The sequence below is a fragment of the Chlamydotis macqueenii genome, chromosome 2, assembly GCF_036417535.1.
Source record: "Chlamydotis macqueenii isolate bChlMac1 chromosome 2, bChlMac1.mat, whole genome shotgun sequence".
In the NCBI taxonomy this organism is placed as follows: domain Eukaryota; kingdom Metazoa; phylum Chordata; class Aves; order Otidiformes; family Otididae; genus Chlamydotis; species Chlamydotis macqueenii.
Window position 1 is genome coordinate 27,103,625 of NC_141557.1, and position 18,106 is coordinate 27,121,730.

Sequence of the window (18,106 nt, forward strand, 5' to 3'; positions counted from 1 at the left end):
AAGAATATTTTACAGTTCCTTGCATTGCTGTCTTGTCAGTACAGCCATATAGCCGAGGTAGGCCATTTATGCAGAGACCTTGATAGTCTATAGAGACACAGATAAATGAAAAGCATGTAGTGGAAAATTAGTTTTATACTGCTCGTCTAGCCATGTATCATTGCTGCAGGACTGGATGAACAAGAGCCTTGACTGACAAAGGGAAACTAGCATTTCCCACTCAGATCTGTTCAAATATTTACACACAACACCACATATCCAAGGATGGTCTCTCTAAGTGCTATAGCCATCTGGTGGTAGACTATTTTATTAGGCCCGGATAGTCTTGGTAACTAGCTGTACATTACATTTTACAGAATATATCTACATGGACAAAATATCTGTTTTCTAAAGTAGAATAGTACAAAAGACCTTTAAATGCTAGGAATACATGCATGCAGTTATTAAGAATGGCATTTTATGCTACTGAGCAGTAAAATATAGCTGTGATAGCACTACAGGGCAGAGCATGGTATGCCACATGGCCCTCACGTTGCTTGCTCTATGAGACTGACGCCTACTCCAGAAGGCCACCTCCTTCCCAGTAGCACTAACTCTATCACTGGCTCTTTTCTAAGTAGAGGGAAAAAAAACAGATCAGCTGCTAACTTGATCATCCACCCTGTTTGTAGTAACTTTGATATATAAGAAGTCTTTAAAACATAAATTATTTCAGTGGAAACAGAGATGTCTATAAATACACATGAAGCTAGCCATCTTAATAAAGCACTAAATGTAGCCATTAAACCTGAAACTTTTTTGTATGAAAACAAAAAAGGGTTTACTAGGGTAGGGTTTACTTAAAATACTCTGAAATATTTTATTTATTAGTTCACAGAGGATATTTCCAAAGTTAGATTTCACTTTGATTATGTTACCTTAAGAGATGTAAGAATTCTGCTACGTGCTCTAAGTAGCCTGGATAGTAACAAAACTGGGAACGGTGTAGAAGTTGCTGTGATTAAAATCATCATGCCAAGCTAGCTGAATCTGGTCCTTCTGCTTAGACTCCCAACAAGAAAGAAGGTTGTGATGGCAACTCAACAGTGCTTGAAATCCCCAAGCCTAACTAGACATCTCCCAAGTGTTTAACATCAGTGCAAAAACCAAGTGCCTTGTACTCCACTTTGTTAAAATTACTTGTGTCAGGTAAAATAGAACAGCAGTCACTCTGTATCACTGAAAATAGCACTCCAAGATACAATATTGACACAAATAGTTAAATACAGTCAGATCTTTTTTTATTGGAGACCATTTTCAAGATGCTAAATACCCTCCATGTTCAATAAACTTGTATCAAAGCAAATTTAAAAAAAATCTTTACATTAAAACCCCACCAAATGTCTTCAATATGAGTTTCCTGGGAAGTATCCTAGAACCTCTACCAACAACAACAAAAAGATGCCTTCAAAACTTCAGTTTCTAGCAAGTCCTGCAATCCTGCAAGAGAACACTCCTCGTGGATGCGAAACGGTTAAATATATACAGACAGTGAGATATCCACAGAAGCGTTCTCCTTCTTGCTGAATAAATACATTTTCAAAGAAAACATTCTTCACTGATGATACATGGCACACCTAACAGCATCTTTTCAGTGTATTTGTTGGAAATAAATGCAACTGTTACCATGCTGTCAGCCAAGAAAGTTATGGTACTGTTGTCCCCTCTGAAGCCCTAAATATACGCAAAGAAAATCAATTGTTCTTCCCAGTACCAAATGGGAAGTATTCAGGGAATTCATGAATAATTTTTAGTGCTTCATTGTAGAGTTCCAGATCTGAAACAGGGCAAAGAAAATGGTTATGATGCATAAGCTAAATTCCTCACAAGCAAATGACAGCATTAAAGCAGTGCTTATTTTAAAGCAGCATAGCTGAACATTCCCAGTCCCCCTCATCCTCTTCAGTTTTCCCAAGCCACCACACTCTCATTGCTTGCTTTCTGGGGGGTTCTTTTTAGGCCTGCAAGGTGCACAATCACACAAGGTCTAGTACAAGGCAAGAGCAATGCGGTTGGGAGTGCGAGAATCATCAGTCCACAATCTAGACTGGCTCCAGCTGAGTCAGTCCCTACAGTTTGACCGTAAACCACTATATTTTGTACAAAACTTTTCCCATGACACTCTCCTTTTCTACATTCTACTCCATATCTGGAAGCTTGAAGAAAGACCTTGTCCATAAGAAAAGATAATCAATCAGGCTCTCCCTTCTTACTTATTGAAGAAGAGTTCAGACAGAAAATGAATCTGTCATGATGTATATTCTTACTTACCAAATGGACTTTTATCTTCTCTGAACTGGACGTATGACATGCACATGATGGTTGCCTGATTTGTTACTCTTCCCACTACTTCAACAATTCCCGAGATCTCTTCATCTAGCTAGAAAACATACCAAATATGAAATTAGTACCACTAAATCAGCTATCTCTACTGCACAGGACTTAAGCTAGGAATTCTCCACAAGAGAAACTGAAGGCTTGTTCATGACAACAAATTCTATTTCATGTCCAACAATACAGTACAACTGAACACCTCGTCCCCCTCTTCCCAAGAAAACCCCACAAAAGCCTTTAGCCACTTAGATTTACAGGTTTTGTAACAGCCAATTCAGTACTGACCCACACAAACATATAAAGCAGCATCAGGAAGATACCAGTTTATAAGTATACGTATATAAGTGTATCTATAAGTAACAATGTCATTTAATCACTGAACAGAGAGACTAATCTAGGACATAGTGAGCAGAAGAATCCAGATTTTAATGCATTGCATTAAAACCCGAGTAAATTACAGAACTCTGTGAGAGCTAAGAAAGTATTACACATGCCAGAGAGCAGTTCCAATATTCTAGATTCAGGATGTATAATCCAAAATTATTTCTTAAGTAATCTGTCAGCAACTGTTCAGAATACAAAGACACTGACAATAACAAGCCTCTGGTTCAACAAGGGTGGGGGGGGGAAGAACTAAAATTTTATTTTACTTCAGAATTACGTTGCTTGAACATGTTTTCTTTCTTTTTTAAAATACTAATTTTAAGAGTGCAGTACAATTTCAGTAATGTTCTTCCAATATCTAAGTCTTACTTTTAACTTTCTAGCAAGCCTCCTGGAACACAGCAACAGATTCCCACCTCCTTCCCATAATTTTGGGTTTCTCTGTTGAAAGGAGGAACTACACACATGCAAACAAAGAGGGGGGGGCGAGAGAATTTAGAAAGCATTTTGATTAGCAAATCTAGAAGTTCCTCCATTATGTCAGGCAAAGTGAAGAAATTAGCCTTGCACATTTTTTTTCTGCACACACCAGTTTCTCCTCCCTTACATGCCGATATAGACTGCAAAGTGTCTAACATTGTAGCTATGCATTTATGAAATTCAACCGTTTACTCAGTTATGGAAAGCGGTGGAAGATGCTGGCATCTGACAATTTAACAACCCAAGGCAGGAAACCTTTTCATGAGCTCAAAGCTACAGGCAGAACTTGTAGGAAAGACATTTTCTGGAGTTTGAAGATCAAGTCAGCAAGCTTCACACTTGTAAGACAAAACTGCTTGCGAGATCAAACTGCATTTTTCACCCACAAGGTGAGACTCTTGTCTTGGAAGTCAGAAGGTATCACATGCAGTTATTTCACACAGAAATGGACAGACTTCTCAGCACTTAACAATTAATTCAGAGAAAAACACGGAAAGACTACACACACGCTCAGTTAAGCTAAAGCATTTGTCATCACAATGAAAATAATCATTTTATTACAACATTTCTTCGAGGAAAAAACAAATACATAAAGACAGAAGAGAATGCCAGGGTGTTACTCCCTTAGTGGTATGTGATAAAAAAGGAAGCAATATTTCTGTGCAGTAGTTATTAGCATATCTTACACCCATTGCATTAATTGCTAGATTTTTTTTTTTTTTTTTACAAACGAATGCTTCAATCTGACTATGAAGTTTATCAGAATGCTATGACAAGTCTTCTAAGAGTACTGAGAAATGTCAACTCAAAAGACTCTTGAGACTATAATATTCTTGGGTTTTTTTGGATTATCTTCATAAAATATTCTGTTAGGCATATAAAGATAAAACTAATAAAGTAGGGAAGGAAAAAGCAAAAGGAAATAGAACTAATACCTGTAGTGGAATATATGACACTGTAGACAACAAATAGAGTTAAGACAAAGTAGCTAAACGGGGATGCGTCTGACAGGGAATGAATCCTCTCTCTTAACACCAGCTGAAAACTGCTGAGGGCCAAGGCATTTCATTAATACGAAGACTGCAAGTTAGCTGAAAGGATGTAAGAAGCAGAGGCTTCTTAAATTTTTTTTTTCCTCTGGCTAAAAACTCAATACGTGCAAGGCATGCACAGGTTTCAGAAGGGACAAAAACTCAGGGGAAAAAACAGATTTTTTTTTTTTTCCCCCTGACTAAAAATGCACAGGTTTCAGAAAGGACAAAACCTCTGGTAGCCACAAGAGGCAGCACCAAGTATTTCCAAAGTTTTCCTTAACTTACAGGTTCGCTCAGCTCCACAGTCGTATTTTTCCCTTCTCCATCCGAAAGCACGAAAAACTTCCCAGTAGGATGAATCTACAAAAAGACATCAGGCCTGTGGGCTCAAGAGGCAGCTGTAAGCGTTACAGGCTTAAGCCGCCTCAACCAGCGCTGCGCCGGGGGGGGACTTTCCCCGCGGGATCCGACCGTTCCGGCCGCCTCCTGACCGTTACTGGAGCCGCCGGCCTCCCTCAGGCCAAGCCTGCACCGGGCAAGGCCCCAGCCCGGAGCGCGGCCCGGGGCAAGGCCTTACCCAAGAGCGAGAGGGCACCTACTCGCCCCAGAGGCCCCGAATTAAGGCCCAAAGGACAGCAGCCGAGCACCGAGGAGATCACGGACCTTCTCGACGCGACCCACGAAGCAGACGGGCTGCCCGATGTGCTGCGCCAGGTGAGCGGTAGCGATGCGCCGCCGCGGCACTTCATGGACGTCCCCCATCGCGGCGCGCTTTCCCGCCCTTGACGGAGGGGAGGGGCGCCGCGACCCCTGGTGGGCGGGGATTGGGTGGAGGGGGACAGCATCGGGGCGGGACTTCCGCTTCGCCTGACGCGACCCCGGAAGTGGAGGCGGCAGTTGGTGAGTGGCGGCGGCGGCGGCATCGGGCGGTCGGTTGGGGGGTGACAGCGGGGCGTGTGTGGCCGCGGCGGGGAGGCCAGCCCCTTCCAGCCCTATCCTGTGAATTAATCTTTTTCTCTTAAGTTACCCCGTATTTTCTCTTCCCCTAACGGCTGTTTTCCCTCTCCCTTTGGATACTCGCCCTCAGCTGCCCAAGCCAAGCGCTCCCATCACCGATCTGTTAACCCTCGCTTGTTTTACAGGCCGGAGTCGGTACTCAAAACGTTGCGTGTTACTGCTGGGATAACCACGTATTTCTACAGACACCAGTATAAAGTGGGAGAGGAGTAGCTGGAGAGCTGCCCTGCAGAAAGGGATCTGGGGGTGCTGGTTGACAGTAAGCTCGGTAGAAGTCAGCAGCGTGTCCTGCAGCCAAGAGGGCAAACGGCATCCAGGGGTGCATCAAACACAGCATAGCCAGCCAGTCAAAAGAGGTGATTATCCCACTGTATTTGACATTGGTGCGGCCTCACCTTGAGGACTGTATGCAGTTCTGTGCACTACAGTTACATCCAGAGGAGGGCATCAAAGCTGATGAAAGGGCTGGAAGGCACGTCCTGTGACGAGTGGCTGAGGACTCTGGGTTTGTCTAGTTTGGAGAAAAGGAGGCTGAGGGGCGACCTCTTTTATGTCGACAGCTTCCTGAGGAGGGGAAGTGGAGAGGGAGGTGCCAGTCTCCTCTCCCTGTTATCCAGTGACAGGATGTGTGGGAATGGTTCAAAGCTGCGCCAGGGGAGGTTTATGCTGGACATTAGGAAGCGTTTCTTTACAGAGAGGGTGGTCAAACACTGGAACAGGCTTCCTAGAGAGGTGGTCGATGCCCCAAGCCTGTCAGTGTTTAAGAGGCTTTTGGACAATGCCCTTAATAACATACTTTAACTTTTGGTCAGCCCTGAACTTGTCAGGCAGTTGGACTAGGTGATTGTTGTAGGCCCCTTCAATCTGAACTATTCTGTTCTTTTCTGTTCTGTTAATTTAATTTCATCATTAAAAGCCTACACTCCATCCTCAGGGTTAGAGCGACTGACGGATGTGAGACAGAGCTAGCATCTGGACATGGCGCTCTTACCACGTCTTGCCCTCTTCCATGTGTCCTCTCCTTGTGTGGAGAGGTTCCTGTGGCTCAGAGGGGATCTTATGAACGTGCATAAATACCTGAAGGGAGGGTGCAAAGAGGACGGAGCCAGCCTCTTTTCAGTGGTGCCCAGTTACAGGACCAGAGGCAATGGGCACCAACTGAAACACAGGAAGCTCCTTCTGAACAACAGGAAACACTTTTTCTTTGTGAGAGTGACTGAGCACTGGCACAGGTTGTTCAGGGAGGCTGTGAAGTCTCCATCCTTGGAGATACTGAAAAGCTGTCTGAACATGATTCTGGACAACCAGCTCTAGGGGGCCCTGCTTAAGCAGGGGGTCGGCCAGGATGATCTCTGAAGGTTCCTTCCAACCTTAGCCGTCCTGTGATTTCCTTTTCATTTCCAGGACTGGTGTTTCAGGAAATGTTTGAGAAAATCTAACTGCTCTGGCTTAAAAGGGTGATCCCAACACTGCCTATGTGCTGACCGTCTCTTCTAACCAGTCGCTGGTTAGTTCACCTTGCTAACCAGCACAAAGCCGTGTTTGTTAGTTGCCTGGGTTAGCATTGTGATGGCTCAGCAAGCTGAACCAGCTTGCCATGGAAGCAAGCTGCCACCAGAAGCTGTGCAGAACCAGCACGTGGCCGGGAAGGGGAGTGCTGTGGGATTATATCTTCAATGGGGTGTAGCTGGTTGTTGTCATCTCAGTGTCACTACGCCATTCACCTTTTCAGTAGTTTATTTGCAAGAGAATATCCTCATCTCCTTAGCGTATCCTCAGAGATTTTAAAGGAGCGATCTCATAAATGTAAAAATTGGAGCAAGATACAGCAGGCTGCTGCAAAGTGCCTCTTCTAGGGCTATTTGTCTGCCACGTTTGAAGGGTCAGCTCTTAGAAAAACGCATTGTAGAAGTTCTTACAAATACATGTCAGTATTTGCTTAGCTGCTCTTTAAGTTTTGCAGTCAAACGAGAACTGTTTGCAGGGAGAGAAGTAGGTTTCAACCTATTGTGTATTACATCTGATAAACATCTAGCTTTATATTTTAGTATTTTCTTTCCTCTTCAGGGTTGATGTTGACATCAGTTTGAGTACTGTTATTTCACTCCTGACTTTGCCTTTGTCACCTATGCTTTTATTGTCTGACTTGATTGTGGTTGCTTTTTACGATTCAGCATCTTCAAGTGTTTTTATACTCTAGTAATTTGAGTTGCATAGTTCTTGGTATTTCTGCTTCCCTTAAATTTTATAAAAACTTTAAATATTCACATTTTATGTAAGTAAAAAAGTCTTCGTCAATGTTTTGTTATATGTATATCCTTTTTTGTGTTTGTGTTTCTCTTGACATTTACTTTCCTTTCTTCTGCTTTCAAGAAGCACAAACTAAAGGAATATGACTAAAGTTAATGCCAGATAAAAGAAATTATCTGTCATATTTTTTATTCTTCTTCAATAGGCCTTACACTAGGCCAAGAGCTTTTAAACTGTTCTTTTGGTATCACAGAGAAATCTTTTTGACATGCATGTTCTTGACTCTTAAACTGGTTGTTTTCCTGTCATAAGCAGGGCTGTACAGGGCTGTAAACATCTTGGTCTTTTTCTTATTGCTACTTTATTGGTGAATCACAGCAGATGCTAATATGGAAGAGAAAATTGTTCTGATGCTCTCTTTTTTCTCCTTCTGTAGTTTATATAGTTTCAACTGCTACATGTGAAATTATTCTGCTTCTTTCTTTGAGGTCAGTTTTGTATCTTGTTCTGACCTCATTTCATCATTTATGTAATTACCGGCAGTGCCACTGCAATTCTACTTTGCTGTATTCCTGAGCATCCTCGCTTTATCTTAGTCTGCATCTTTGGTGTTTTTAATGTTAATTTACCGTTCTCCTCCTGTCACTTGTGAATATGCAGGAAAAACCTGAAAAAGTAATGCTAAATATGCTAGGATCTTCATTGAACAGAAGAATTTTATTGGATATAACATATTGGTTTGGCTCAAAGGTCACCCATACTTCTTGTCAAAGGAGACTGACAAAATGCAGGAGGAATAAATTAACCCCTTTGTGCAGCTCTGTAACTCATCTTTATCCAATTGCGTGTATGTTCTCCGAGCCTCACAGAAAGACAAAATATTTCTTGCAGCCTCACAGAATTGCTATAGTTTGTAGGGTATTACTTGCTAATGACTGAAGCAGTTTCTAAAAACATTACTCTTAACTGTTAGCGATTGAGATTGGAGAAAGAAAAAATTGTATTCACTTTTTGGTGAGGGGGAAACATGAGGAGAAGGGAATTGCATGTTCCTACCAAGGGAGATTTTTATCTTTAGGCAGTGAATTCAATTTCAAGTCTCCTATAGAAATAAAATTAATCCCATCTGGAAGGGAAAAGTGCTGTGCTATACAGGAGAAATTACTGCAGGAGCGTGGTACTGTCTCTGAATGGCGGGTGTTATTTTCTGTGATTTTGTGCTGACAGCTTTTAAAAAAAACACAGCTAAGTGCTTTTTTTCTCTAGTCTGTGAGACCATGCATCCAGGTCCACAAACTTCAAATTTAATTTTTACTCTGAAATGGAACTTGTGCAAAAACTGGTTGTTCTCAGCTTTCGTTAACTGAAACCTCATCTTATCTACAAGTAGTACAACTCCAGCCTGACTCTGCAAGTGCTTAAACTGTGTTCTTATCTTCAAGAGCACGAGTGTTTCCATTCAACTCTGTGTTTCTTTGTTGGACAGGGACTTTGTTCTGTTTTTAACATGTAATTCAAAAAATTTAGTGGTTGCATTTCCCGTTGCTAAAGAGATTTATGTTTACTTTTGAAGTACCACAATTGATAAAATTCTTAAGAGAACAAATATCACAAATGTCCCAGTATTGCCTGTCTACAGCTTTTCCTTTACTTATCCTATACTGCATACAGCTCTAATTTTTGTTTCTGTGCCCCCCTCCTATTTTGTTAGTCTTTCTTTGTTATTTAGTTTAAATTTAATGTTGTGTTCAGCAAAAGTACAGAAATACTGTATGGAGTAGTTGGCGAGCTCCTTCCTGCGCATCGGTCACGCAGACCTGCAAGATCTACAAACACAGGTTTTGTTTCTAAGTGGTGAACACCCAGAGAAGGAAACAGCCTCACTGAGCACGTTAGTCTTTTCAATACGTGAATTTCTTCCCACCTCCCCAACATTCACAATCACAAAATACAACACATGCTGGACCAGTGGCTTTAACAGCATAAGAACTGAGCTTAGGCGGTACTTTTGTTAGCTTTGTTTGGTTTTCTGCTTCAAGCAAAAGGATGTGTGGGGGTTTTTTTTGTTTGTTTTCTGTTTGAGAAATACAGAATTGGCAGTGGAATTGAGTCAAAGCTACTTCAGAAGCTGAAAACTACGAAGTAAAGATCCACCCTCATATATGTAGACAGGATGAATTTTGTGAGATTTAGAAAAAAATGGGATACTCAGGCTGCCTTCTGTCAATGAAAGGAAAAAAATCTAGTATGTGCAAGTGCTTGTAACATTAATTTGGCTAGATCAAATTGTACTAATTGTTAATTTACTCTGAATTAAAATGCATGGTTTCCTATACAACTCTTTTGTGCCACTTGTGTACTGATTAAGATGCTTTTCTTTGTGCAAGAAAGTAGGGAAGGGGAACACTATGTGATAGAGCTGAAAACTGTACAATAATGCAGATCTCAAAGAGAAAAAAATGTGAGTGGAGCAACTGCAGCTCTGGCACCTGAAGTGGCTGACTGGAATCGGGCTCTACCAAAGCTGTTAGATTTTACACATCAAGTTGATTTTGCTTCTTGTTGTTGCACACTTAGGATGAAGGTAAAATTGCATTTTAAACTGTTCCACAACTGCCTTTCCTTCATACATCATCGGAGCAGAAACCTGACTCTTGAGCATTACAGCACAGGTTTTTACCACTTGAGCTATGGGACTGACAACCCTAATTGGTAGCAGGAGAAGACTTATTCCCTGAGGGCTGAAAAAGGAATATGCTGCTGGCGCCATGTGTTGAGCCTGGGTGTGGGGGAAGGTAAGGAATAAATGAGATAATTAGGAGTTTCTACTGTGTAATCTCCACGGAACTGGAAATGCCAGTATTTCACATGGTAAGGTAGGAAAATAAGCAAAAAAGAATAAAGTGCAGATAAGTAATTTTTTTTTTTTTAATTACTGCATACCTGGCACTGGATGATTTGTTCTGTTCTTTTGTACATCAGTGTAGTTTATCTGGTTGCTAGAAATTGCACTGTGTCAGCATAAGCAAGCAGTAGCTGGCCAGCCTGCGAGGTATTCAGTCTTTTAAATCTTGGGTATCAGGCCATGCTTTGAATCATGGCTGCTTTTGCCGTGTTCTATTTGTATACTGCTCCTGAAAGCCAGTGCTTACACTTCATATAGGAGTTTCTGTGATCTGAAGTATGTAAGTGTTTGCTATCGCTTGTAACAGCACAATAGTTACAAGCATAGGCAGTTTATGTCTGGTGAATAGTCAGTGCTGATTGTGCAGTTAATTGCTACAGCTCACTGGCTAGGGGCAGGAAAAGTCTTGCTTATGGTACCATGAATATTTGGGTCAGAAGTGGGCAAATCTTTAATCCAAAATTTTTATCTTTCTTTTTTTCTTTTTTTTTTTTTTTTAATCTAAATACTACATGATAGCGCTCTTTCTCACCTTCTAAAGATTCTTCTTTGTTAAATTTAGTGTGAAATAATGTTACCGAAGCTTGACTCTTTTCTTTAGGCTGGGCTCCTTTCCTCTGTTGGAGGTGTCTATTAGACATTACTATCCGTTTGTCAGTCCCTTCTCCATTAAATGTTGGTTTCTGCAAAGTAAATCAGGATTCTGCTTCTCAAACTCTTACTTCAAACTTGAAATTACATTATTCCACTTTTCCCAATTTTATATTGGTATTTTAGTAGAGAAGAGCTTCATGTACCTTTCTTTAGACCTTCCTCTCTGCGTTTGGCACACAGTGTGTTTCAGCCAGACCACAGGCTACTCCATAGGTTGGCATTGTCCAGTGGTCTGAGTTCAGCCCTCAGGGGCTGAAGGCAAGCAAGACTGCTGCTGCTGTGCCTCTTTCCTTTTCTCATTGTCCCAGTGCTACAGACGGAGCTGCTGTTGCAACAGGAGGCTGGGGAGGCTCTCAGTTGCTGCATACAGTGGTGGCATTTAGGTAGAAAATAGAAAGCATCGATAGTCTTCTCAATAAGCTGAACCTGTGAATATGTGCTTTGTGTGGTTCTGTTGGTTGTTCTTCACAAGAGTAGCACTTCTTCATAAAGCTTTTCTTAGGACTTTTCTTGGAAGAAGAGAAACTTCCTTGAGTCTACATCTTAAAGTTTAGAATAATTAGAGAATTTGCTTAGAAGAATGTTTCATGATGTATCTATGTTTTTGGAGTGGTTCATAGGACTTAATTTTGTAAAAGCTGGCCCAAATACCTATCTTTCGGCTAATGCTTGTGAGGTTTTTCATATTAATTTGTCCTTCTTAAGGTATTCAGAATTGCTTCATTATCTTCCAGTCTTGCAAGAGAAGAGCTACTGAGCATAATCTTTTGCAGTTAATGTTTTTATCCCACTAATATAATTGTTTCCTTGTTTCATTCTAGCTGTTGTGAACTCAGAGTTCTTAGCTGATTTGGACGATTCTTTTAATGAATTATTCTTATGAAAAATTTGCAACATGTGATCTGGTTGCAGTTTATTTTAAGGGAATCAGTGGTAACTGTTAATCAAATACACCCAAGTGTTAAGCTGTCTCTAAGATTGTAAACGAGAAAAATGAAAATAGGCAGTATGCTAATATTGTAAGGGTGGATGGGTTGGTCTTTTTAATTGATGCACAGACACTTAAGACTGAAAATCTCTAGTGCAATTTGCTTCATTTGAGTATTCCTGCATTGTAAAGCTGCATTTTCTATAAGGTCGTGTTTTGGGCTTCAAAGTTTAGATGCTTTAGAACTAACTCTGATGAGAAAGTTTGTGTAACAACAATTCGAAGTAGCAGGAAAAATATGGATAAATGCAGGATAAATGTTGAAGGGAGTTTCCTTCTTCCACTTCCCTTTAAAAATGCTGATGTTTAGAGGTGTCTTTAGTGGTTCCACTCTATTCATAACTTTATAGAAAAGCCTTTTATACTTTACTGTCTTTTTGCCTACAGAAGTCAATTGCTACATTGACAGGTAATCTGTGTGACATACAAATGCCTGATATTTAAAATCTGGTGAGAAAGATTAAGCTGTATACATACCATGTATGTAGCCTTTGGCGTGGTGTGAAGTTCTTGTGGTAAATTCTGTTATCTTATATTTATTGACTGTGTTTTGTCTTCATTTTAGATAACAACTTAGAAGAAAAAAAAAAGAGGCTATGTTCAGCTTCTTCCGAAAAAGTCAAGATTCAAAGAAGGTTACAGTGCCAGAAAGAGAAGCAGATGGATTTGTTATTGTGGGTAAGTGGTGCTCCTGTATGAAGTGATTCTTACCATCTTTGAAATGTAAAAATTCCTTTGAGATGCTTAGACCAAATGAACTGTTAAGAGAAACCATGATAAATTGTTCAGAATTCTTACTTTTCTTGAAGGAGTTTATATTCCTAGTCTCATCATTTGGACTAAATAGCTGAAGTTTTATTTACATAGGTACAAACTCTTATCCAAGAGGATTGAAAATGTAGTTTCTTGTTTTTCTCTCATATTGTGGGCAAAGAGAATTTATGTCCTTACAAAACAAGAAAGCTCAAAGTTGAGGCTTATAGCTTTATGATTAGAGTTGTGGGAAGAGAATATCTTATTGCAGTTGTTAGAGGACTGGCTTTTTTCAGATTCTTTCTTTTAGTGTTACCCCCCAAAGTCTTTTTATATTAGAAGCCAAGAAGCATCTGTGTATTTCTAGTCACACAGCGAGTGTAGATGTCCTGTCTCAGAATCTGACTCTTGCTTAGTTTGATGAAAATTAAGCAATTCAGGGTTTTTGAAGTGTTTTTGTTGCTCAAAAATCGATTTGAAGCGAACTCATCTGTGAACTGTCTAAATTTGCAGTTTTAATCAAGCTCTTTCACAGTCTTGTAGGATAGCGCAAGTGTGTACAAGATAAAGAATTTATTGCTGTCATGCTGTAACTGATCCTTTTCTTTTTTCAGTTTTGAAAATTTGTGTTTTCCTCCTTGTAAATCTGTCATCATCAATATTCAGCTTCTCCTGCTCTGATTTACTGACTTGTTCTTATCAGGAATCTTACAGTGTTTCTCCATTTAAGTATTACTTCTTCGGCATTTTCAAGTTGTGAAAGCCTCTAGATTATCAAGATCTAGCAATGCGAGAGACTGTTGGAACTCCTTCTGAGGAGAACTTACTTACATTCTTTGTAATAGCGTTCTCCATTAAAACAAATATTCCCAACTACCTACCAGTTGTTACAGTAGGTTTGGTTTCACATCTGTGACTGTCTGGTCATGTTTAATGGTTGTTTTCCACTAGATTTTGTTCATCTGCACTGGTTTTGATAGCTACATCAAATCACTTCAGCACTGGCATTGCAGAAGGGTCAAAGGAGACACATCATCGTCGCAAAAAAGTCTGGAGACCATTTAGAGTTTGAAATTCTGTAACTGGCAGAGTGTTCTGGACCCGGACATTGCTTATGTCCCACAGTTGCTGGTCCTGATTCTGCATTCAGTTTAGCTTCATTACTCTTTCCTGAAGTGCTGTCAGTGACTATTTAAACTTTGTTTATATAAATTCATATTACATTAACCTGTTAAATATAAAATTAAGAACTATCAATTTTGCTTGAATCTTCTCTTATTTTATTTCTGTTTATTATTGTTTTTTGCTGAGACAGAATTTAATTTAACAAACTGCAATGAAATGGACTGTAATTTCATCTTAACTAACTTTTACTGGGCAAAAGAATTGCTGTCAGCCTCGTCAGTGGAGTATGTCACTGTCTTGCTAGATGGATGTACTTGCAGAATTACAAGTCAGCACTTAAGTGGATACTTATCTAGAAGTTTTGTTTGTCTAGGAATACTGGCAGTCCAAAAAACCCCACAGAAACATAACACCTAGCTATTCTGCTAGTTACTTTATTATTACTGAGATGGAAGTAAAAACTTAGGTATAAAATATTCTAGAGTACCACCACTAAATGTCTTTAACAAATCTCAGGAAGATTGTAGGACCATTGGTGTGCATACTGCTGTAGGTAGTGAACACTCTTGAAGAAAGTAAGAATTTAATTTCTTATGTTTTAGTTGATTCCTAAACCCAGTCTTTCATTCAAAGTGTATAAGAACAAAAAGCCTATTTTGCTGATATCCTGTGGACAGGGGAGGAAGTGCTTTGCTTTCTTTCCTGGATAAAGAAGAGGAAAAATACATCCTCAGGGGATCCTTGCTCCTGATTTCCAAAGTTGTGATCAGGAGAGCTTGTCTTCACAAATCCCTTGCAAGGCTGTTCACACCATGCACCACTGATAAAGGCAGCCAGGAATCTTACTGGAAGTCTGAATGAAACTTATCAAGAAAGAATCAAGTGCCATGTCCATTAAAGTATAAAAGAAGTCTAATCAGTAATATAGTGAGAGTACTTAGCATTACAATTAAATGTAGATAATTAAGTGTTCTTTTCCTAACAATATTTAATTATTTTAATTTCTTTCTGTGTCATCTGATATTTGGAAAAGAGTGAAGAAGGTTCATCATTTTATTGAGGAAGATCCGTCAGAGCTATCAACCCTATCAAATCTTAAGGATTATTTTTTTGCTTTCTATTTTTTTCATAACTCCTCCAAGTCCTGTTATATATTGCGATATTTTAAATCTACTTTTGCTTGTAGAGTAGAAATGCATTTGGAATTTTAACATCTGAATATCTATTCTTTGACTAGAAAGATGACTCATAAAAACGATGACAGCAACAAAACCAACTTTGCAGCATAGTAGCTGAAAGAAATTCTCTATTTTAGCTTTTGGGGCAAATACTGCATGTGTGGGTGTCAGGAAAAATAATTCGTCATTCACTCTCTACAAAATAGATACAAAATGTAGTTTTCCACCAGGGACTAAAGCATTTTTGTGTCTAACTACCAGTTCACTTATTTTCCAGATACTGGTTATCTCATCTGTTCATAAAGCTGTAAAAGTGGTGCTCGTTCTGTAATAAGCAGAACTATTATTCTGAAAAGGGAAAAGAGGCTTATGAAATATGCACAACACGTGATTTGTTTTGAAGAGTGAAATGATTGTAGATATATGGGAAATGTTTCCGGGGTTTGCCTGATCATCACAAATTGTTTGTAAAATTAACATTCTGAATGCCAGAATTCAGAAAACAAGTAAGCTTTCAGCTTGGGTATCCTGAAGAGTATTAATTTTTAAGGAATTTCTTATGTTTTGTGGCTTTTGTTATATAAAATAAATTCCAGCCTACCATCCATTCCTACTGCTGCTAGCCATAGAGAAGACGACAGGTTAGTGCTAGCACTTTGGTTTGGCACACAGCTAAAAATCTCCCTTCAGATGTATGCGACTGCTAGTTCAGGAATTGAAAAACTGAGACAGGTATGCTGCTTCCCGTGTGTGTTTGGGAAGAAGATGAGAAACTCTGCAGACATCCATATGGTGCTGCCAGTTCCACTGGGATGGGTGGTGAGTATTTTTTGCTTGAAGGCAACTGAAATCTCATAGAATGATAGAATTGGTTGGAAGGGACCTTTATAGATCATCTAGTCCAACCTGCCTGCCATAGGCGGGGACATCTTTCACTGTATCGTGTTGGTCAAAGCCCTGTCCTACCTGGCTTTGAACACAACTTTTCTGGGTAGCCTATTGCAGTGTCCATCACCCTCACTGTTTACAAAAAAAAAAAAAAATCACTTAGAATATTGTTCTGTATGTGCTCTTTAAAAAACACTGCTAACTGTTAATTTTGTTTTCAGGCTTAGTTTAAGATGCTGATGTGCAGGGTCTTGATTACTTTTCCAGAAAAATTTGAAGTAAGCCAGTGTGAGGGGGCAGCAAGGGTTGTTGGCTCCACCAGGCAGGCGAGCCTGTAGCTGAGTGAGGGTGCACAGAGGGCAGGGTCTTGGGCAGAGACCTCACTGATGAGAGGTGTGGTCCCACCTACCTGAACAAGGACAGCAGAGCAAGTCTGGTGATGGTGACCAGGGTCAGCTGAGAGTCCAGCAATTGCCAAACATGGCAGATCAGGGGCCAGGCCAGGAAGTTGGGTTGGGGTCATCAATGTGCGCGGACAGGTGCAGACATCCTTGCAGGGTGGCTCATGCAAGGACTTGAGATGAGGCTTCTCTCGCAACTCTTTGCCTGGACCCCGATGGAAGTGTTCAGGCTGCACTGTGTCAGTGCCAGCCATGAGCACTGACAGCCAAACACCCAGGGCTGGGGAAGGGGCTGCTGACCCCAGTGGTGCACTCTGGGCCCAACAGCCAGGATGGTTGTGTTGCCTGTCACTAGCATCTGGAGGCAGCATGATTCTATGAGAAGCTCTTGATCTGAGCCTTTGACCATGCCTTAGTTCAGGTCTGCTTTGTTTACTTTTAAATTGTGTTTTAAAGACCAATCTGCTTCCCGGATTTGAGAGTTGTTTTGTTTTCTCTTTTTATGTTGTAAATTTAGATGGAGTAAATGGCTTGGAGAAGCGATTCAGTTGCTGGTGCTGATAAACCTGATTTGTAGACATATTTAACTTCTGTTTCTTCCTTGAACTTAGGACAGCTTCCTGTTTCATTTTTTTTAGATGTAAATTAACATGGATTTTCAAAGATGACCAATGGCTGTTACTTCAGAGCTCTGTTTTCAGCCTCAGGTGCAGACCTCTAACAGGTGGTAAGGAGTATTGTTATTGACTTACAGGGAGCACTTCTCTGTCACCTGATGGTTGTTTTATGACATCCAGCAATTTTGCTGTAGAGTTTTTCAAAGTTTCAAGAGTAAGTACCCAAGGAAAAATGGACAGGCATGAGATTCTCGTCAGAGTGGAGTGACTGTCAGAGATGCAGGGAAGCTGTGGCCATGGTGAGAAGGTTTGGCAGGATTTTTACAATGAAGATATGCTCCTGCTTTGTAAACCTCCCTTTTCCCTACTGTGCTTCCCTAGGTTTGGAGGCCATATAGAACTAGTAAGCAAATTCTGGATTAGCAGCTGTTATCCTTCTTGCTCTTGGAGCAAGTATGATTTTTTCCTGGTATATTTTCTCTGAAGAGAACATAAATAGTCATAAACATAAGAAATTAAGTGTTTTGATATCTCTTCCCAATAAGGAGAAGGACGTGTGGTATTTAAGTGAGTCTTGGATCTATGGAATTAACCAACCTATACCTTCTGTTTCAATGTTGATGTCTGAAGAGAAGGAGCTCTGCAGAACAAATGTGGTCAGGCTTGCACCGACATCTGAAACCTCACAGAAAAGGAGCTGGGAACTACTGTTTTTCATCCTGTGAGATGAAGTACAGTATAAGGCAAATATTTCTTATTAAGAAAGGAGAACTGATGTTAGATGAAAGGTGGAAAGTTCAGGATTTTTTTTTTTGTGAGAAGCAAGGTGTTGTAGAATTCATCACTACTACATGCTGTGAAAAAGTCAGGAACAGGTAACTACAGGCCGGTCAGCCTCACCTCTGTACCTGGCAAGGTCATGGAGCAGATTCTCCTGGAAACCATGCTAAGGCACGTGGAGAGCAAGGAGGTGGTTGGTGACAGCCAACATGGCTTCACCAAGGGCATATCGTGCCTGACCAATTTGGTGGCCTTCTATGACGGGGTGACGGCATCGGT

General features: G+C 40.4%; 2 protein-coding genes across 3 annotated transcripts in view; one reads left to right on the forward strand and one right to left on the reverse strand.

Moving 5' to 3' along the window:
* Nucleotides 1–845: 845 nt before the first annotated feature.
* Nucleotides 846–5,076, reverse strand: RPA3 (replication protein A3). The gene is made up of 4 exons (XM_086741632.1): nucleotides 4,935–5,076; nucleotides 4,557–4,631; nucleotides 2,311–2,419; nucleotides 846–1,816 (listed from the first exon to the last, which is right to left on the reverse strand). Exons 1-4 carry the CDS (start codon nucleotides 5,031–5,033, stop codon nucleotides 1,734–1,736), a joined length of 366 nt encoding a protein of 121 aa, XP_086597758.1. The 5' UTR covers nucleotides 5,034–5,076; the 3' UTR covers nucleotides 846–1,733.
* A 66-nt stretch (nucleotides 5,077–5,142) lies between these two features.
* Nucleotides 5,143–18,106, forward strand: part of UMAD1 (UBAP1-MVB12-associated (UMA) domain containing 1) — a 79,962-nt gene continuing 66,998 nt past the window's right edge. The window contains exons 1-2 of one of the 2 annotated variants that reach the window (XM_086742565.1): nucleotides 5,143–5,171; nucleotides 12,651–12,763. In XM_086742565.1, the coding sequence (XP_086598691.1) occupies nucleotides 12,682–12,763 (82 nt within the window). In that variant the 5' untranslated portion in view covers nucleotides 5,143–5,171; nucleotides 12,651–12,681. Of the gene's footprint in view, nucleotides 5,172–10,088; nucleotides 10,334–12,650; nucleotides 12,764–18,106 lie in introns of those variants that run through there. The other variant, XM_086742566.1, reaches the window with a different exon arrangement.